Source organism: Scyliorhinus canicula, chromosome 15, assembly GCF_902713615.1.
Source record: "Scyliorhinus canicula chromosome 15, sScyCan1.1, whole genome shotgun sequence".
Lineage (NCBI taxonomy): Eukaryota > Metazoa > Chordata > Chondrichthyes > Carcharhiniformes > Scyliorhinidae > Scyliorhinus > Scyliorhinus canicula.
The window spans coordinates 14,100,262-14,122,733 of NC_052160.1; the positions used below are offsets into that span (position 1 = coordinate 14,100,262).

A 22,472-nucleotide genomic window follows, 5' to 3' on the forward strand; every position below is an offset into this window, starting at 1 on the left:
GGGAGAGATGGGTGGATGGCAGTTGACCAATGATTAGGTGAGGCATCCTCGAGGAGTTAGAAAGATGGCCGATGGAGTATAATGAAGGGAAATGTGAAGTTATTCACTTTGATTGCAAGAATAGAAAAGCAGAATGTTTTAGAAAAGCTTATAAGTGTCGATCTTCAAAGAGAGTTGAGTGTGCGTGTTCAGTAAGTTAGCATGCAGGCGCAGCAAGCAATTAGGAAGGCAAATGGGATGTTGGCCTTTATTGCGAGGGGATTAGAAAACAAGAGAGTAAAGGAGTCTTGCTACAGGGATATGGGGAGACCACGGCTGGAATACTGTGGACAGTTTTGGATTCCATGTTTAAACAAATTATGAGGCGGTACAGCAACGGTTGATTTGATTGCTCCCTGGGATGAGGGAGTTGCCCTATGATGAGAGGATGAGTATATTACACTTATGTTCTCTTGTATTTAGAAGAATAAGAAGCAATCACATTGAAACCTAAACGTTCTGAAATGGCTTGACAGGGTGGATGCTGAGAGATTGTTTCCGTTTGTCGGGAAATCTAAAACACGGAGGCACAAACTCAGGATAGAGGGACCGATTTAATTAGGACTGAGATGAGGAGAAATTACTTCACTCGAAGGGTTGGGAATCTTTGAAATTCTCTACTCCAGGGGATGTTCCATTGTTGAATATGAGCGGAATTCACCCAAAAAATGACAATTTGTAATTTTGGGCGGGTCTGGCTGGGTGTTTCGTGTTGCTGAGATCACGGCTTGTCTTCACCTGCACTTGCATGAACCCCTGACGTGAATCTCAAAATGCCTGGCTCCCTTGCTGTCTGATTCATCTGAATCGAGCCCCAACATCTCACCGCCAACAAGGGGGAGCTGCTTTTAAACGCTCCCTCAACACTCACTCCCAGTCAAGAAATGTGGATGGCAGTGTGGAGACCTGCTCCTCGCTTTGGGGATACTGACCTGGCCAAGCTTCTCAACGCCATGGATGAGAAGTGGGGCACATTTTTTTTCCCATAGGGGTTTGGAGGACCAGCAGTAGGGTTCCACAATGCCGCCTGGAAGCAGTGGAAGCTGTAGTGAGTGCTACCGCCGCCCACTGTTGGAAGAGATGAACAACCTCCAACGAGCTGCAAGGATAAGTTACCACCTCTCTCATGACATCAGTCCGCCTGCCACCCCTAAATTTCCCAACCCCCCCCGCCCCTTCCTCCTAATCCATTGGCTGACACCTTGCACCCTCCCCATGTCCAATCTTGAGGCTTATTCCTCAGAAGCCCCTGGCTCCCATCAGCACAACCCCTTCATGTCTGGGTGCGGTGCCCACCCATGCCACCTGCTACAGACCCCTCCCCCCACTCACCAAACATGCGGCTCACAATGTCCTCTCTATGGGAGAAGATAGCCCATAATAAGAGGGCGATCACGGGGTTGCCTGAGGAAAGAGCAGTGACCGACAGCGAGGTGGGCCTGCTCCAGGGAGGTGAGGATCCAGGGTCCCTTCATCCAGATGACCTGTGGTAAGTGAGTTGTTGATGCCCCACAAAATTATCCTTCCCTCTCACTGACCACATGTCCATTGTCCAGCAGGGTTACCATCTGATGAGGCCGGACCATCCGGAGTCGTACCAGCCTTATGCAGCCTCGTCTCAGGAGAATCTCAAGATGCTGAGGGCCTGCCTGGTCCTCCTGGCATGTTGGATCCTCGCCACTGCTTGTCCTCCATCCTCTGGTTCCTCTTCAGGTTCGTCCTCCAGCCCTCTTGGTCCTCCTCCCCCTCGTCCAGCATGTCGTCTCGCTCGCTGGAGTGCCAGATTGTGGAGGGCACAGCAGACCACCACAAAGCGGGAGGCCCTCTGGGGGTAGTACTGTAGAGCCCCGCCAGAGCAGTCCAGGCATCGGAACCTTGAGCAGCCCGATGTACCGCTCAATGACAGCATGATTGTCAGAGTGGGCCTCATTATATGAGGTCTCGATCTCAGCCCTCCGCACCGGCTTCATGACCCATGACTTCAGCGGGTATCATTTATCTCCAATGAGACAACTTGTCATTCTGAGGTGGTCACAGGGGGTCTCCAAGTGCCCCAGGATGTAAGTGTCATGCACCTTCCCAGGGTAGCGGGCACATGTGTGCATGACCCTCAGGTGGTGGTCATGCACAATCTGAACATTCTGGGAGTGGAACCCTTCCTGTTAATGAAGGGTACTCCCTGATGACCTGGTGCCCACATGGTGACATGCATGCCATCGATGGCCCAGTTGACAAGGGCATCCCGGCAATGGCGGTGAATCCCACAGCCAGGGCATCTGTGTGGGCCTAGTCCAGGTCGAAGATGATATGGTCGGAAGCCCTACTGGATGCACCTGTGTGTTGCAGATTGTGATATGCTGCACAGGTCCCCCTTCAAGGCCTGGAATGACCCAATGGCATAGAAATTTAGTGTTGCAGTAACCTTCACGACCTCTGGGAGCGGGTGTCCCCTCCTTCATGGGGTGCCTTGTCCGCAAAGACATGGCACAGGTGCTGTACTGTCTCCCTGTTGAGACGCAGTCTTTTGCGCACATACTGTCCGTCAACTCATGGAAAGACCAGTGAGTGCTGTACACCCTGGCATGTCGCTGGCCTCCTCCTTCTGGCCCCCTCCTCAGCCTGAGGGGCGACAGGGTCTTGAGGATGTGCAGCAGCCCCCTGCTCATGTGCTACTGTCTCCAGCCTGTGATGGCCATGCTGCCATCTTCGACATCTGTCCTCATCGGCCTCTACAAGCACAGCGAAGGCAGCCTCCGTGGGATCCACTCCAGCAAATACCACCATATTTGTATCTGGAAGGTATTGGAGAAGGGGAGACCACCAATCAGTTTGGGCTTCCATTCCGGACCCTCAAATCTCCCAGCCTCCCCACCCTGACCATGACTGTCCTGCCTTCTCCCAACGTGTCATCCAGTGAGCCGGCTGTGCTGGAAAACCTCGCTCTGTACACTCACCCCCGGCCAGATCTGGAGTTCCTGTCCCCAGACCTCTGCCAGTAACATTAGGGAGCTTGTGCTCAGCTGCTCGCTGCTCATCCAGACACTTACCCTTTGGCCGCGAGAGGGTCCTCAGTGGTGAAGCTCCTCGAGTACAGGCACACTGTTCAGGCATCAAAGGTTGCAGGGCGCCCAGTCCACCATCATCCTTTCAGACATGGCACCTGTTCATTCGCGGAGGCACTTGCGGTTCAGGAGTGTGAGGTACTCTCACAACTAACAAGGCTAATCCCTCCTTTGAAATAGTCTTCAGCTGTGAAGCAAGAGGCTGCTCACAGTCAAAGGAAGTGAAATAACCCCCCCCCACCTTACGAGCACTGGGACAGCAGTTCCGGTGCACTTGAGCTGGGTGCTGGTAAATGGAAAGAGCTCCTCACCTCCTTCCTCAGTAGCCATTGCGCCAGCTTCCCGATTTTGTAAAGTACTGAATGACACCTGCGTGACTTCTCGCTGGGGAGTCGATTGACTTGCAGGAGGCCCCTGCAATCGACTTCAATCGCTCATGAGATTGAAATGAATGCAAATTAGGCTTAATGGTCTCGTTAGTGGCCATTGTTGGGTAGGATCCAGAACGCCTCACCAGGAGCTGGCCAGGGGAAAGGCAAAATGGTTCACACCCCGCGAACCTCCACTTTGGCCTCTCCTGCGATTCGCCCGGCGATGCCCCAATCGGTGCTGGGCGCAATACGGTGGTTGAATCCCGCCCTATATTTACTGCTGAGAGAGACAGATTTTTGGTCTCTTGGAGAATGACAATGGAGTTGAAGCTAAGACGAGCCACGATCGTATTGAATTGTGGAGCTGGCTCGACAGGCCACCTGGTCTACTCCTGCTCCTCTTCCTCATGTTCTCATGCTTCAGTGTCACTGTAGGGAATTGGTTCATGGATATGAAATGAGATGGACCTCAGATGACATCTTTCCTTGACAGCCAAAAGGACATTGTTAACCAGTGGAACTGGAAGCTGGTTTATACCCCAGCACTTTTGGCTAACATGTGGAACAAGCAGAGAGCCAATGGGTTTTAACCTTTTAATAACCTGACACAAAATTACATTGTTGGGATTTCCACGCCCCCCCCCTTGCGGCTGTTTCTCGGCGGCGGACGTGGATCGCCATTGTCCGCTGGCGGGATCATCCGGTCCCGCAGAGATCTATGATGTTTTGCATGGTATCCCTGTCCCCCCCCCCCCCCCCCTGCCGCAGGGAATCGCCTTCAGCGAACCCTGCAAGATCTCGCTGGCAGGAAGGCCTGGAAAATCCCACCCATTAGCTCGGTGAAAGAATGGGTGGATTCTAATGGAATCCACTGTACCTTAAGCAGGTAGGAATGATCGATTATAGTTCATGGCAAGTTGAACCCCTCAGGAAAGGAAGTGGCTTAGGCCTGATCGAAGGGATGAATCTGGGCAGCTTTCGGCCTTCTTCCTTCAGGCAAGAGAAATGGGTCTTCCTGAATTAGATGGCAGAACAAGTAAAGGTATCGGAGTCATGAGGCACAAGTGCATCTTTGTAAGAACCATAATTTTATTAAATCACCCCCCCCCCCCCCCCCCCCCCGCAAGCTCTCTCATGGTCCCATCAGTTCAGGGGGGTCTCACGGTATGTTAGCCACACGACCATTCTTACTGTCTGCCCACCAGCACCAGTAGGATATTTAAAGACTTCCCTTTGATTGTCTCTCCTGCTTGTCCTTCCCAGAAATGGCAAACCATTACTGGGGGTTAACGGCCATTCCATGTGAATCAGGGCTGGGGAGGCTGTGGAAGGAATCACATTCCCATGAATAGGGTGCCCTTTCACATTCCTGTTACATTCCCATTAAGTAGGGTACTCTTTCCAAGGGCCGGTGCAGATTTGATGGGCCGAATGGACTCTGTCTGCACTGAAAATTCTATGATCTATGATTGCTGGTGCAAGTGTAGATACACATGTGGAGTAACATGTCTTGAGTGCGTGCATGTTTTTACTTTGTGCAGAATGCAGCGGGAACAGATTTTATCGTTGGGCACGAAGGATTTGGACCCTGGCCCTTCAGAGATAACCTTTGCGATCACTGACAGTGAGCTGCTGTCCAAACAGAGCCAGGAGCTCAACCGGCTTCGGGAGGACAAAGCCCACCTGGAGGCAAAACTCCAAGACCTTCAAGAGAAGGTGAGGAATATGGAGAGGAAAGGGAATACAAGACATCTGTTTAAGCCAAGAGCTGTATGTATATGCCTGGAGAAAAATATTTGCAGGGTTATGGGCAAAAGGCAAGGGAGTGGGATGAGCTGAGTTGCTCTTACAGAGGGCCAGCATGGAAACAATGGGATGAATGGCCTCTTTTTCTGTGCTAATACCATTCCAAGATTCTCTGCTGTGAATAATAAATCAAAATAATATACATTTTTCAAGTGCAATGATTGGTAAGGGTTTATTAATCATGTTGTGACATGTCAGGAATCCTGCGGCAAGTAGTTTACCTCCTGACCTCCCCCAAAGCCCAGCCACCACCTACAAGGCACAAATCAGGAGTGTAATGGAATACTCTCCTCTTATGAGTGCAGCTCCAACAACACTCCAGAAGCTCACACCATCCATGACAATAAGGGGAAAAAAATCAGTGAATTGGGGAAATAAGAATACTGGTCCAAACTGTTTTCTTTCTTCTGGGTTAGTCTGCTTGATTGGCACCACATCCACAAACATTCCCTCCCTCCACCACCAACGCACAGGGGTAGCAGTGTGTGCCACCTGGAAGATACACTGCAGGAACTCACTGGGTTAGATACCAAACTCCAACAATCACTACCATCTAGAAGGACGAGGGCAGCAGACACATGGTGAACCCCAGCACCTGGAGGTTCCCCTCCAAGACCACTCATCATCCTGGCCAGTGGTTGCTGGGTTAGAATCCTCCCTAACAGCACAGTGGGTGTACCTACGCCACATGGACTGCAGCGGGTTCAAGAAGGCAGCGCGTCACCATCTTCTGAAGGGCAATTAGGGATGGGCATCAAATGACATCCCACAAATGAATAAAGACTGATGTAGCTGTAAATCAGGCCTACAGCAGACAACGCGAGTAAACATTGGGTAATTGGAATAATCAGACTCAAGATGCTTTCCAAGTGATATGCCAGCACCATAAAAGTGTTTGCAAAGGCAACCCTGTGTCATTTAGCAGCCACGATGAATGGCAACATATGAGATAGCTCACAAAATGCCTGGTTCATGGATGGCCACTTGGTAGGTGCATTATCTATGCATTACTTATACATTTTAGGCTCTGCTTTACTTGTTTGACTATTGAGCTCAGAGCCCATTCCTTCAAAATATATTTAATTGTAAGTGCGACTTATTAATTTGCATTTCTTTTTCAGGTGAGACTGGGCCGGATCTCTGCACCAGTCATATCTTCCTCGCTGTGAGTATTGCTGTAAATCTCTTTGTCAGCACAGCAGCACTTACAATTATCTTTTCTCCCCCCTTTCTCACCCACTGCTCTCCTCCCTCTGAGAAAATGAACAGGCTGTAGTCTCGGGTGCTTCCACTGTGCATGTAGCTGTTTGGAGATGCATTAGATTGGCACAGGATGCTTGACCCTCTTTCCTCTCTAATCCTGAGAGTCAGGTGAGAGTCAGCAGAGGGCAGCAGAGCAGAGCTACTGATTGGCTGTTCCGGGGAGATTTGCTTACGTGCAGTGCGGTCAGCCTAATTTGAAGGTGTACCTGCGAAAGAGACCCGAGGAGTTTGAGTGAAGGCAAGCATCCAGCAGAGGGCAGCAGAGCAGAGCTACTGATTGGCTGTTCCGGGGAGATTTGCATATGTGCAGTGCGGTCAGCCTAATTTGAAGGTGGTTTGTGGAGGGGCTGTTGTCAAGTGATAGAGAAAGGAAATTAGAGTCAAGGAGAAATCGCGGGAATGAGAAACTATATATATTAATGATTACTGTGGGCAAATTTGCAGATGGTACAAAGGTGGGAGGGTGCAGCAAGCTATTAGGAAGGTAACTGGCAGATTGTAGGGAAGATCTAGATAGCTTATAGAGAGAGATTGACAGGTTAAGTGAGGGGGCAGAAAACTGACAAAAAAGGGAATGACAATGTGGGAAAATATGAGGGTTGTTCATTTTGGAAAAAAGGAATGAAAAGACGGATTATTATTTAAATGGAGAGAGATTGCAGAAAGCTGTAGCACAAGGGGACTTGGAGGGTGGCGGGGGGGGGGGGGTTGGTCCTTGTTCATGGAACCCGGAAAGCTCGCGTACAGGTGCAGAAGGAATTGGGGAAGGAGAATGGAACGCCAGCTTTCATTTCAAGGGTGCTGGAGTATAAAAGGAATGAGGTGTTGCTGTAACTGTACAAGGTACGAGCGAGGCCACCTTTACAACACTGTGTAGAGTTTTGGCCCCATATTTAAGGAAGGAGATATTGTCATTGGAGACAGTACAAAGGATGATCCCGGGTATGGCGGGACAGATATAAGAGAAAAGATCAAACAGGTTGGATCTGTACCCTTGGAGTTCAGAAGAATGGGAGGTGATATTATTAAAACCTATATTCTTCGGGGAGTTAGACAGGGTAAATGATGGGAGGATGTTCCCACTCATGGGAGAGTGTACGGCCAGAGGGCACCATCGCATCAGAATAAGGGGGCGCTCATTTAAGACAGATTTGAGGAAGAATTTCTTCTTTCAGAGTGTGGTGAATCTTCAGAAATCTTTACCCAGGAAGCTGTGAAGGCCGAGTCCTTGAACGTTTTCGACGCTGGTATAGAAAGGATTTTAATCAGTGGGGGAATTGCGGGTTACATAGAGAAGGCAGGAAGGTGGTCTTAGTGAGCGTTGGATTAGACATGATCTTAAATGGCGGAACAGACTCGAAGGGCTGAATGGTCTACTCCTGTTCTTATTTCGTATGGTCTTAATGGGCTGGTTTAGCTCAGTGGGCTAGACAGCTGGTTTGTAATGCAGAACAATGCCAGCAGCGCAGGTTCAATTGCCGTACCGGCCTCCCCGAACAGGCACCGGAATGTGGCGACTAGGGGCTTTTCACAGTAACTTCATACTTGTGACAATAAAATATTATTATTAGAGGGAAGAGGAGTAATTCTGACCACTGGATCATTCCAGTTGAGTCAGAGAAAGTTAAGAGGGAGTTAATTGAGCTTTATTTGAATCACAAAGGGTTTGATGGGTCAAAGGCAAATTCCTCGCGTGAGGGAATCAGTGACAAATATCAGCAAAGTAAAGTCATCACCGGAAAGTGAAGACAGAGATTTAGAAAATTCTTTCGAGGGTTTTTTAAATCTGGAACGCTTTGTTAGAAGGAGGAATTGAGGCAGGCACCATTGTATCTTCTCAAATAGCGGAGACACTTGAAGCAGAGGAAGATGCAGGGTTTTGGGGTGAACGCAGGGCCATAGGATTGGATTTGGGTTTGTTCTGAGCAAGAATGGCCCCCCTCTCCACTGTAACCTCTGGTCATCCTCTTGAGATTAATGGAGAGTGCGAATGTCCTAATTTACTGTTTCCAATCATTTCAGCCCGGAGACCGATGGGAAAGACGCCAATGAAAGCTGGAGTGAGCTAAGGAGACAGCTGAGAGAGTTCACATTCACTACACAGGTCTGTAATGTGTTACCGACGATAGAAGTTGACGGGCCTGCCAAGTGCCTGATCGGCACAAGATGTGGTGCGAGCCTTCCTGGCAACGCTGGGGCCTCACTGGCTCTCCAGTCAGCAGCTGAGATCCCCTTCACCTCCACAAGATTCCACCTGATGTGTCAGAGACATATGGGAAGTGAACGGCTGATCCTGTTGAAGGGGACATACCTCAGTAGCATTCTTAGCATACACATTTGTACTCATAGAATCCCTACAGTGCAGAAGAGGGCCATTCGGCCCATCGACTCTGCACTGGCCCTTGGAAAGAGCACCCAGCAAATGTTAGAAGAGTAAAATAGAGCTCCAGGTCAATAAAGGGGGACACAAATTTCTCCATGAAGAGATGGGAAGCGAAAATGAGAATTGGAGAGTTGTTTTAACGTGGGAAACTTGTGTTTTACATTATAATGCGTATTTCATAGCTCAGTTTGAAAAAAGCTACAGGGTCAGCAATAGTGCAGGCTTTGATCAAGTATTTACAAACGAATACACGAGGTTGGATGTTATAGAATTACTGAGGGAGGGTGATTGCATCAGCATCCAATTTAACATGGTCTGATAGTTAGGGAAATCCACAGAAGGAGGCCATTCGGCCCATCGAGTCTTTGAAAGAGCATCCTACCTCGGCCCACTCCCCCACCCTATCCCCGTAACCCCAATTAGCCCACACATCTTTGGACACTAAGGGTTAATTTATCATGGCCAGTCCACCTAACCTGCACATATTTGGACTGTGGGAGGAAATCGGAGCACCCGGAGGAGTCCGGAATTGAACCTGGGTCCCTGGCGCTGTGAGGCAACAGTGCACTGTGCAATCATGACGCCCCTACATTCCTTCTACAGTCCAAAGATGTGCAGGTTAGGTGGATTGGCCATGGTCAATTTGCGGGGCTAGGGCAGGGGTAGTGGGCCGAGGTAGCGTGCTCTTTTGGAGGGTCGGTGCAGACTCGATGGACTGTCAGGATTCTATGGATTCTCCGGAAGACTGAAATGAGGAGGAATTTTTTCATTCAGAGGGTGGTGAATCTATGGAATTTCCTACCCCAGAGGGCTGTGGAAGCCCAATCATTGAGCCATGTTCAAGACAGAAATCGATAGATTTCTGGATGCTCATGTCATCAAGGGATATGGGGCTAGTGACAGGAGAGAGGTGTCAGCTACATTCCAGCACCTGCAAGTACAGCTGGAGGAGTCTATTCACCTTCAGGCGTAGTAGTCGGTGCCGATAAAGCATGGCATCCAGGCCAACACTGAAAGGGTGGCATCTGTGGTAGAAGGCCTGGGTAAAGAAATCAGAGCCGTGTGTCAGGGCGCCCAAGGCTTGGGTCATACTGGGCTTTCCATGGCTATGGGGCAGGACAGGGGAGCCCAGTCAGAGACGGAAATGTCCGAGGAGTAACTGGACATTGCTGCGGCGCTCCAGAGCTTGGCCCGTTCCCAAAGGGTCATGGCTGAGGGCATCGAGAGCATTGGCCAGACCTCAGCCAGTCACAGAGGGACATGACTGAGGCAGTGAGGGCTCACTCACTGAGGGGCATGACCCAGTCACAGAGCCCTACGGCTGAGGGCATTGACACCATGGTTCAGACAAGGGCGGGCCTCCAGGACAGGCAGGGCCAAGTGACAGTGAGGCCTCCGGAGCTCACCTCGGCTTCCCCTCCAGCCTATGGTGTAGCCTGGGGCCAGCAGGCACCCCGGGGGAGGTGGAAGAGATGGATCCCATGGGTACTAGTACCTCACCCCTTCTGAACCCCACCACCTGACAGCGACGCATCTACTGGGCAGTGGGCAGAACAGGTCACCTGAAAGTTGGCCGGGACTTTCCAGGCCCAGACCCTCCAGAGGATGGCTGCCAAGGGCATGATAGGTCAAAGGTCGGGCCTAGGAACAGGCAGCCTCCACTCCTGATGTCTGGGGTAACCGTTAGTAAGAGCAGAAGAGCACGAAAGCTAAGAAAGATCGAAGAAACTTCTGTTGGCATGGGTGTAGTAGATTGAACTTAGTCAGGGGGAGGGGCACAGGTTGTAATCACGCGTTAAGCACTTTAGCTCCACCAGTCCGATCTGCCCCTAACCTCTGTCCCACTGATGGGAAGAAAGGGCTGGGTGATGGGCAGTGGCCAGATTTGGGGGAGGGGGGGGTGCTCTCAGGGCGGCTCGGACACATTAACATCTCTCAAGCATATCGCTCAGCGAATGGTGGCAGGGAGCAGGAGCCTCTGTGAGACTGCCCAGTGAATGAGCTCGACCCATTCACCATCTTCCAGCACCAACCCCCCACCCCCACCCCCCTCCCCTCCCCCACCTCCAGCACCCTGGGGCCCCAATGCACAAGCAGGGATCACCCGGGCAGATAGTGGTATGTTATCTTAAAGACCGGAGTCAGACATTGTCAGAAAACGAGGAGCATCAGAGCTCACCTCACAGCGAGTCATCATCCTCTGTCCCATGGACAAGACCCGCTGATAATGCCAACCCAGGCCCAGTGTTGTGATGCTGAGATGATCCTCGGAGGGTGAGCTGTAATCTTGGGAAGGAATGGAAGGCTAAGGGAGAGGAAAGGTTGCAGGTGGTGGTGGTGGGTGGTGGGGGTGGTGGGGCGGGGGGGGGGGGGGGGGGGGGGGGGGATTGTGGGGAAGAGGGCAGAATTCTTGCCGGTGTTTTGGCTGCCTAATCAACAAATCGAGAGTTAATCAGGTTGTCCCTTGTGCGACAAGCCTGAATCCCAAGTCCAGCGGCCGGCTGAGCCAACTCTGGGTCCTCACCTGGCTCTTCCTGGACACCATTCTCCTCATCCGATGAGGCCTGCAGTTCTTCCCCCTCCTCCAGCACGTTGCCCTGCTGCTGCCCGATGTTGTGCAGGATGCAGGAGGCCACCACGATGTGCGTGTCCCTTTGGGACTATATTGGAGTGCCCCACCAGAGCGGTCCAGGCAGCGAAAATACATCTTGAGGATGCCGATGCACCGCTCGATGATGCTCCTTGTTGTGAGTGTCACTATAACTCCTCTCTGCCTTGGTCTGCAACATCTGCACAGGTGTCATTAGCCATGACCTCAGTGGGTAGGCCTTGTTGTCCACAAGCCAGCCCCTCACCTGAGGGAGCGCCTCAAATGTGCCGGGAACCTCCGAGTGCGCCAGGATGTAAATGTCGTGCACGCTGCCTGGGTATCGGGGGCAAACGTGCACGATGTACAGCTGGTGGTCACTCGCCAACTACTCGTTCAGGGAGAGGAAGCCCTTTCTGTTAGTGAAGGGCACCCTCTGTTGAACCTGTGCTCTGAGGGCGACATGCGTCCCATTAATCCCCTGGATCTGGGGAAGCCAGCGATGGCAGCAAATGGAGCAGTCAGGGCATCCTGGTGGGCCTGGTCCAGGTTGAAGTTGATGTAGTTTGCTGCCTGTGCGCATAGGGCAGCCGTCACTTCTCAGACGTACCTGCACGTGGACCATTTTGAGATCCTGCAAAGGTCAGAGGCATAGACGTTTAGGCCCACCGACAACTTGATAGCCACCGGGAGCACGTGTCCTCCTTTGAGCCCTTGTGGTGCCAGATGTGCCTCCATCTGGCACAGGTGACAAATGTATGCTTGGTGAGATGGAGTCGACGGCAGCACATGCAGCCCAGCAGCTCCTCAAAGGACAGGCGCCGATGGTATAAACGTTGCTTGATGCGGCGTCACCTTCGCATATCCTTCTTGGCTGAGTAGACGGCCGGCACTTGAGCCTCATCGGCTGGCCCCTGCAGTTCTGGGGCAGGCTCCTGTTGTGCAGGGTCTTCCCCGGTCTATACCCTGGACACCAAGACGCCCTGAGCCCCATGTGCAAAGACTCGCATCAAATCACGTGCAGGTGACTCCCGGCTGTGAGAGGTGAAGCATACTGGGGGCGACGGGTGTGGGGGAAGGAGTGTGGAGAATCGGGCCTCCAGCCCGTAAAGCACATTCAAATTGATTGAAATCGCCTTCTTGCCTGTTCCTGCCGGCGCAGTGGCAGGGGAGTGGAGAGTGGCAACGGGTCTGGCGTCCGGCGCCGAACCCATTTTGTGGGGGATACTCCATTCTCCGCCCGATCGGAATTCCCAAGATCCTGACGGGATTTGATAGGGGAGATACAGAGAGGATGTTTCCACTTGTGGGAAAGACTAGGGGGCACAGTTTAAGAATAAGGGGGTCCCTTATTTAAGACTGAGATGGGAAGTTTGTTTTTTCCTCAGTGGGCCCTTTGGTGGAGGCTGCGTCATTGAATTGATTCAAGGCTGAGTTAGACCCCTTTTTTTGACAGACAAACGTAGCAAAGGCTTCTGCGGATCAGACAGGAAAGTGGAGTTGAGATGACAGCCAAATCAGACATGATTTTATTGAATTGTGGAGCAGGCCTGAAGGCGCACACACACTCCTCGGGCAAAATTCTCCGACCCCACACAGGGTCGGAGAATCGCCCAGGGCTGCCGAAAATCCCTCCCCCGCCGTGGCAGAAATTCCCGGGAATTGGCGGGGGCTGGAATCGCGCCATGTCGAGCGGCGAGCCCCCTGCAGCGATTCTCCGGCCCGCGATTTGCCGAGGTCCCGCCGCTGGGAGGCCTCTCCCGCCGCTGAGGTTTGAACCACCTCTGGTGGCGGCGGGATCGGCGGCGCGAGCGGGCCCCCGGGGTCCTGGGGGGGGACGCGGGGCGATCGGACCCCGGGGGGGTGCCCCCACAGTGGCCAGGCCCGCGATCGGGGCCCACCGATTGGTGGGCGGGCCAGTGCCGTGGGGGCACTCTTTCCGCTGACGTCACCACCGGCGCATGCGTGAACCGGCGAAGGCCTTTCGGCCAGCACCGGCGCCAGGGGGCGGGCCTACGCCGGAACCCCCCGCCCCGCCGGTTAGGGGAGAATGCCGCCCCCAGGGCCGGCCCAAGGTACCGGCAACTCGGGCAGTCGCCCGGGGCGCCATGTGCGAGGGGGCGCCAGAGACTCGGGTCCCGCGCATGCGCAGTTGGGCCGGTGCCAACCAGTGCATGCGCAGTGGCCGCCCTCCCCCTGGGCGGCCCCCTCCGGCCGCGCCCCCCTCCGGCCGCCTCCCCTGCCGGCCCCGCCCCCTCGCCCCCGCCCCCGCCCCCCCTCGGCCCCGCCTCGGCCCCCCCCCCCCCCCCCGCCTCGGCCCCGCCCCCCGCCTCGGCCCCCCCCCCCGAAGGGCGCTGAAGTTCAGCTTGCCCGGGGCGCCAGCAACCCTAGGGCCGGCGCTGGCCGCCCCTCAGTGCAATTTCCCTTGAAGGAGCAAAAACAGACTTGGGAAAAGAGAATAGTATTGAGCCATGAACAGAACAGTATCTGCCAGGACTGTACATGATAGGTCAGCAAACCATACAGCAGAATTGAAACAAAAATGGAGGATGAGCACAAGATAGCTAATTTTCTGAATGCCTGCTTGCTATATGAGGAGAACCATGTCTTGTTCAGATAGTTATAATAAAATCAGCAGCAGATAGAAATGGGATGGAAATCCTACTCAGGCTAAAAGGTTTTGAAGTAAGTGGAGGATATATCGAATTTGTCTCCCTGATGGAACAGACAAGGGAGGACATTCCTGAGGCACTGATGACCATTATGAAGAAGTGTTTAGAAACTGGAAGAGAACCAGTTGATTTTAAACTGGCCAGCCCATTATTAAAAAGGAGAATAATACAGAGGTTGGTAACTATAGAACCATCAGTCTTACTTCCATCCCGTGTAAAGTAATGAAACCAATCGTAGAGAGAAAACCTGTGGGGTACCTCACACCGTGTCGGCGTGGGTTTCCTCCGGGTGCTCCGGTTTCCTCCCACAAGTCTCGAAAGATGTGCTTGTTGGGCAATTTGCACATTCTGAATTCTCCCTTTGTGTACCCGAACAGGTGCCGGAATGTGGCGACTGGGGAATTTTCACAGTAACTTCATTGCAGTGTTCATGTAAGCCTACTTGTGACAATAAAAGGATTATTATTATAAAACCGAGTAAGCAGAAGTATGGATTCACGACATGTGACTTGGTCACACTCCTTGATTCCTTTGAGGAAGCAGTACCCTGAATGGGCTCGGGAAGCTAGGCTACTTACAGAATATAGAATCCCGACAGCGCATAAGAAGGCCATTCGGCCCATCGGGTCTGCACTGACCCTCCGAAAGAGCACCCTGTCCCCGTAACCCCACCTGACCGGCACATGTTTGGGAGGAAACCGGAGCAGCCGGAGGAAACCCACGCAGACCCTGGGGAGGACGTGCAAACTCCACACAGTGTCACAAGTAGGCTTACATTAACACTGCAATGAGGACAGTGACCCACGGCTGGAAATCGAACCCGGGTCCTTGGCGCTGTGCGGCAGCGGTGCTAACCACTGTGCCACCGTGTCGCCCACCTGGCTAATGCCACTTCCCAATGGCACCAGCAGCAAAGAGAGGGTATTAAGAATGTGAGCACCATTGGGGGCAGCAGGGTAGCATGGTGGTTAGCATAAATGCTTCACAGCTCCAGGGTCCCAGGTTCGATTCCCGGCTGGGTCACTGTCTGTGTGGAGTCTGCACGTCCTCCCCGTGTGTGCGTGGGTTTCCTCCGGGTGCTCCGGTTTCCTCCCACAGTCCAAAGATGTGCGGGTTAGGTGGATTGGCCATGCTAAATTGCCCGTAGTGTCCTAATAAAAATGTAAGGTTAAGGGGGGGGGGTTGTTGGGTTACGGGTATAGGGTGGATATGTGGGTTTGAGTAGGGTGATCATGGCTCTGCACAACATTGAGGGCCGAAGGGCCTGTTCTGTGCTGTACTGTTCTATGTTCTATGTTCGATTACATGGCTGACAAAATTCCCCACTTAGACATTCCCGGGTGTGAATAGACCTGGTGTGCTGGTCGGCAGCCAAGAGTCCGAGTACTGTGAATACGTTAACGGTGGCTTTCATCCACAGGAGGATTTGGAACGTGAGCGTGCTCAGTTGATCTCACGGGTCACAGTTGCTGAGGAGCAGTTGGCTGAACTGCAGGAATATGTGGATAAACACCTGGGCAGGTAAGGCCGGATTGCACAACACTTGGAGGAGTTTCAATTGAATGGGTCCACAAAACCTACATTCATTTTATTTTATACCCTGCCTCTGACTCACCAATTCTCCACCAGAGACTTTCTCAATGTGTGCACCTTCTGCCCATCCATCAACTGGCAGTGACCTCCTTATAACTCCAGAAACATGTTTTTATCCGAACGGCGTGGAAGGCACTATACAAACACCAATTATCTCCTCTCCTTTCCACCAATTAAGTCCACGGTCTAACATTTCTGCTACCTCCCATTTAACACCGTCATTAACCTGTTGTTTTAAGTGGACTAATAATTATGTTAAAATTACACAGATAATTCTTATGTGAGTGCATTACTCATTATGCTACCAGAGAACATTAATCTTCATAAGTTCCGTGTTGGAAATGAATATTTATTACATGGAGATTTTGAATATTTTAAGTTGAAAACGTTGTCAGAATGTAACATTTACTATTAGTAACGTGGTCTACACCTGGGAATGGAGAGGCAGATATCTGTGTGTTAAATGTGTGGGTCATGTCTATATTCATAGACTCATAGAATGGCGACAGCACAGAAGGAGGCCATTCGGCACAATAAGATTTCACGTTTTAAGACTTTTGCTGTAACAAACCAACTAAAATCAACAGCGACTAAACATTATTTAGTCGGCAACTAATACATGAAACCACATTAAAGGTATTCCACCGTTAATTTTGTAACACAACTGAAAACTTCATTCCATATCATGCATTAGACCACACTCTCCATCGGCATTAAGTTAAAAGTTCAACCCCTCCCAGCATCAATAGCAACCCTTCTCCCGGTTTTGCGAAGTGTCCTCTTCACTCAACCTTTGACACCCTCTGGCATAGCAACACACATTCTGGGTTTACTTCCCCCAAACCCTTTGATCCCACTGACTCTCCAGGGTGTTTATCCGTCCCAACAAGGGCAGCTGCTTCTTCCTTTGTTCTCCAGGTGTCAAAGCTTGTACCTGTCTCTGAATAGATTTAGACCTGGTTGCCACCTCTCCCCATGGCAACCAGATCACATAGGCTTATCATCTTGGTAAATTCAGTACAACATCATACAATCTCACATTTAAAGACATGATGATTTGCATTACATTATAAGAGACACTTTAAAAAATAACCCACTTACAAAGCCTAGCAGATATTACAGCATTTAATCCTACCCAGCATTGCTCATGGGAAAAAATATTGCTTCGGAATATTTTGACCCACAGACCACCAACAACAACCTATATTGAAATAGTGTCTTTAATCTAATGAAACATCCTAAAGTGCTTCACAGGAGGGTTATAAAACAGAGTGTCCCCGAGCCACATCAGGACCTAATAGGTCAAATGACGCAAAAACTTGGTCAAAGAAGTAGGTTTTAAGAATTGTCTTAACGGAAGAAAGTGAGGGAGAGAGGTGGAAAGGTTTAGTGAGAGAATCCCAGAGCTTGGGGCTCGAGGCAACTGAAGGACTAATCACCAGTGGTGGAGCAATTATAGAACTGGGAATACAGGTTGGCATTGCAGCTACTGATTGTCAATATCCCTTCATCCATAGGCCACCCTGACCTGGGAACAGCTAGTCCAAGGGCATTGCCTTCAGCGATCACACGCTCACAACTCTGGTGCCCTTCATCCCCAGAACAGGGATGCCCCTTGCATTTTCTCTCACCCACTGAGGCCTTCAGTCTGGGCGTCTGTAATATCCCGCACGGAACCTAGGGGGTGGGAATGCGCGTCTTCCCCCTGCTCCTTGCGGAGTACGAGCTCCCCCGCTAGGGCCGGCTGTCTCAATTAACCCATGTAGGGAAGGTCGGCCAGTAAGGCACCAAGCAGAACCCAGTAGGGTGGTGTACATATGGGGCGCGATTCTCCGCTGCCCATGATGGGTCGGAGAGTAGTGGGAGGGCCTTCCCGACATTTTTCCCGCCCTCCCGCTATTCTCCCCCCCCCCCCCCCCCCCCCACGGCCGCCCCACGACACGAATCGCTGCCCGCCGTTTTTTACGGCGAACAGCGATTCTCCCCTGGCCGATGGGCCGTGTTCCCAGGCCTTTACGGCCGTTTTCACGAACGCAATCACACTTGCTCTCACCGTTCGTGAAAACGGCCGCAAAGTGCCGTCCTGGACAACCATGGCACCGATTGGCACAGCCGCACCACGGCCATGCCAAGGGTGGCATGGGCCTGCGATCGGTGGGCACCGATCGCGGGAAGCTGGTCCGATACCCGTGCACTATTTGTTCTTCCGCCGCCCCGCAGAATCAGTCCGCGGGGCGGCTGAGGGGCATGACGGCCCGCGCATGTGCGGGTTTGACGCGTCTGCGTGATGATGTCATCCGCGCATGTGCGGGTTGGAGCCGTCCAACCCGCGCATGCGCGGCTGACGTCTTCATGCGCATCAGCCGTCGTGACACTTGGCGCACGGACTTAGCGATGGTCGCTAAGCCCGCGATGCCGTGCTTCACGGGGCCGCGCTGCTAGCCCCGCCCACGGGGGAGAATCGGGTCCCGGGAGGGGGCGCGGAGGCTGCCGTGAAACACGGTCAGTTTCACGGCAGCCTTTATGACTCCGCATTTGCGGAGAATCGCGCCCATGGTTTGTGTAATAAGACATTCTTAATTTACTTGATATGGATTCCTGTGTTCTTATTAAAGTGACCCCTCCCTCAAACTTGAGACCATTGGAGGCATCACGACTGGCCATGGACATCTGGACGGTAATGTCCGCCTTTGATTCGTGAGGGGAGGGGCTGGGGTAGGGGCCTGAAGGAGCCTTACTTACAGCTGTTGGGGAGCCTGGGGAGGTGCCACCCCCTTGCCACTTATTCCTGAGCCAGCAAACTGACAGCCTCGGTACCTAACGCTGAATCCTAGCCTTGTCTGAGGGCTAATTGGTCTGACATACGTGAAGCTCAGGATTCTAACTGGGCACAATTGGTTTCTCCGTCACGGAGAATCAGTGCGAAGAGGCACCCTGATTAGTCAGGCTGGAGAATTCGGAGAGCTCATAGACCTCATCATTCCATACTTTGGCCGACTGGATTACTAATCCTCTGGTGGGCCAACCCCCACCAGCTGAGTGGGCACTGGGTTCCCTTGCCTTCTGGGATCTCACCCAGCCTGCCCGTACAGCCCAGCTACAGGACATTCATCGCAGCCCTGGCCCCGGACCCCCATGCCACAGAGAGCAGACTCCAAGCCCACCAACTCCGAGTGCGATATTGTTGACCCCCCCCCCCCCCCCCCCCCCCCCCCACCTGCGTGTACCGTGGGGCAGACCGGTAGCACAGTGGTTAGCACAATTGCTTCACAGCTCCAGGGTCCCAGGTTCGATTCCGGCTTGGATCACTGTCCGTGCGGAGTCTGCACGTTCTCCCCGTGTCTGCGTGGGTTTCCTCCGGGTGCTCCGGTTACCTCCCACAAGTCCAAAGATGTGCAGGTTAGGTGGATTGGCCATGATCAATTGCCCTTAGTGTTGGGTGGGGTTACTGGGTTATGGGGATAGGTTGGAGGTGTGGGCTTGGGTAGGGTGCTCTTTCCAGGAGCTGGTGCAGACTCGATGGGCCGAATGGCCTCCTTCTGCACTGTAAATTCTATGATTCTAAAGCCACTGACACCTGACCTCCTCCTTCACCTACACATACCCCTGCCCCCACCCCCAGTCCCCAACCCTCGAACCTCCATCCTCACCCCACCATTCCCCATCCCCCCCGGAACTGCCCAGCGGCCTCTATACCCTTTGTACTCCCTGGTGCTCAGTGGAGACAGCAGTGCTCTTTCCTCCCTCTCAAAGGTCATGGCGCTGTGTTATGTTCCTTGTATTGTTCTCCAAGATAACCAAAGTCGTAGTGTTGACAAAGAACATGAAGCTATATGTTTAAATCAAAACTAATTTATTTTACACTACTTACACTACTGAGTAACAGCTAACAAAATAAGAGTATTGAATCTATGTTACAATAATTAATTATCTCTCTAATATATGACCTACACTCTAACTCAACTTCACTCTATCGGTCTCCATCAACTTCCCCTAAAGCTTCTCCCAGCATACCTCGAGAAGACTACTCAGTGATGTCATCTAGTGTTGATATACATGAACACCATTTTGTTAATCTTCTACTCTCCTTAGATTATACATATCGTTACAGCCTGGTTACCGTTCTTAAAGTGATTCGCGCCAGCGTGATTTCATGGCTGGCGGGCCGGACGTTTCTTTGAGGACGGAAGAAGTGACATTAATCCCACCGAGAAATGACAATCCATTCCAATGCTTGTCAATCAGGTTCGCGCCCTGCTGGGCATGAACCCGATTGTATCATCGGAGGGGGATTGCATTCCAAAATCCAGTCGGCGCAAATCCCATTTTTGGCCTCCCGCGACCAATCCGGATTTTGTGCCCGCAGCTAACTGGGCTGCTGAATCCCGCCCAGTGTAATAATAATAATAATCGCTTATTGTCACAAGTAGGCTGCAATGAAGTTACTGTGAAAAGCCCAGTGTGTGTGTAAAGTGGTTCAATTGTAGTGAAAGGCCATATATAAATGCAAGTCTTTTTTTAAAAAAATTACATTACCCTTTAACCATGTTGTTAAATAAATGCAGGTACAAGCAGGAAATTACACGTCTCCGAAAACTCGTTGGGACCGAGGTACCAAGAGCGCCCAGTGCTGACGCCCTCCATCGCTAACCTCCTCTCACCGGAGCCTCAACTCTGAGAAATGTAGCCACCCCCTGAGATCGCCAGGAATCTCCCGAGAAGTTAGCTGAAGGGACTGGAGAGGGAACATTGTGATTAGCACAGAGTGGCATTTTTTTACTGATACTCTTAACGCAAGAGAAATAAAAGTTACTCATGCTAACGACTGATGGCCTGCCATGGGGGAAGAGATTATGTGTGGGGTGCTACCATGTGGAAGTAGATATGTTCGCAAACTGGAGTCTAGCCGGTATATAGGACCAAAGGGAGTCCATACAGCCCTTCACATCCATTCAGCTACATCATGGCTGATCAGGACCTACATATAAGCCGCCTCGGGTCATAACCCATAATATCCTTGCTGAGCAAAATGTATCAACTCAGATCTGGCATTTTCAGTTGACCTCCAGCCTTAGCAGCATTTTGAGTGAGACAATGCCAGATTTCCACTACCCCACGTGGAAAAGGAGCACTTCCAGATATGATCTGTGAAAGGCCCGTCTCTAACTCTGTATCTTTGCTTCACTTTTAATTGGAAGGCTTGCACTTAATCCTATTTGTGAATATTAGTTATTTATAAACCATTTAAAAATTACAATCGGCATCCATTCTCAACTTTGCTATCATTGGCATTATTATACCTGTGTGTTTGTATGTTTTACTTTAACTTTTAGGTTTCCATCATTAAATCATGTCCTACCTACTGAAGCATATCATCAGATCGAATTTTATGTTGAAGTGCAATATATCTCCCCCCCTCACTCCCCATTTTACTGTTTGCGAACCAGTCTCTATTCGGAATAATAAAAGATGTGAATTGAAGGCAGCAATGACATCGAGTGGTCCACACAACATTGTGAACTGCAAGGGGAACTAATGCCTTGAAATCCATCCCGGGCAGGCATTTTTCTCTGTCCTAAAACCCATGGGAATTATTCGGGCAACTTCTACCTCCTTGCTTTTGTGAGCGATGGGTGGTAGAATGGACAGCGGCATTGGATTTGAAACGGTCACCCTTCAGTTATGCAATTATGAATGCCTGGAGTAATTCCCTAATTGACCGCAGGGAGCTATCCAGGCATGTATCACGTAATAATTAATATCTGGGAAATGCAATTATATCAGGCATCCATGCTCAATTTCTCTCCCAGCCGCAGATACATTAAAAGCAATCACTTCTATCCCTTGTTTCCTTCTTCAAGATGAATTGCCCAGGCCTGAGGTGATTATTTTCAAACACTTGCGTGTTATAAGGCTGCTGATAATGAACAGGGAATATCCTTAGCTGATTGCATCGGAACCTCTGATAAATTATAATTGCTGAAAATTTTAGACATTGGGAAAATTGGTTTGTGTCTAACCAATTTGTAATAATATTTAATTATATAATTGCAAGTGTTTAATGAGTCCATTTAGGAAATGTTCTTGCTGCCTTCCAGCTCACTCAGTATGTGTCTTTTCAAATCATGTATCCAAAGAGCTATGTTAAGTGTATCACGAGCTATGCAGCCATAAGCTTGACTTTGCTTTCGTTCCTGTGCTTAATGGGACATGAGGCAGATGCTTATGTCTGTTTCACTGGCTAGTTTTTCCTGGAAAAAGCACCTGCCTGTTGCCAGAGGCTACAGCTTGAGGGGTACCACTTCACCCCAAGCATGGCCGACCGAGAGACTCCAGTCCATAGGCATATCGGAGGGACTTACAGTTTGACAATCAACCTTGGTTGACCGCGTTATGAATGTACTTTTCTGGGCCATCAAATCCTGGAGTGGGATTCGAAGCCAGAGCTGCTGGCTCGGAGGCAGTGACTCTCCCCACTGTGTCACAAGATCTCCATCGGGTTTAAGAGAGGACTGTTAACTCTTCGCTTTACTCAGACTAGGGTTAAAAGAGGGAATACTCCCCACCTATACTGCGTTGCTTCTGTTCTAAATCATTTCACTTACCAATTGGACATTGGTCAGTTGGACCCTTCACTTTGCAATCTTGCACTTTCACATACATTTTAATAATAATTAATAATAATAATCGCTTATT

At 51.1% G+C, this 22,472-nt stretch overlaps 1 protein-coding gene across 6 annotated transcripts in view; it reads left to right on the forward strand.

Annotated features, from left to right (window-relative positions):
- Positions 1-21,136, forward strand: part of ccdc78 (coiled-coil domain containing 78) — a 151,674-nt gene extending 130,538 nt beyond the window's left edge. For all 6 annotated transcript variants that reach the window (XM_038820820.1, XM_038820819.1, XM_038820823.1 and 3 more), the window contains 5 exons: positions 5,014-5,188; positions 6,400-6,443; positions 8,564-8,645; positions 15,604-15,704; positions 20,342-21,136. In XM_038820820.1, the coding sequence (XP_038676748.1) occupies positions 5,014-5,188; positions 6,400-6,443; positions 8,564-8,645; positions 15,604-15,704; positions 20,342-20,426 (487 nt within the window). In that variant the 3' untranslated portion in view covers positions 20,427-21,136. The remainder of the gene's footprint in view (positions 1-5,013; positions 5,189-6,399; positions 6,444-8,563; positions 8,646-15,603; positions 15,705-20,341) is intronic.
- Positions 21,137-22,472: the final 1,336 nt, after the last annotated feature.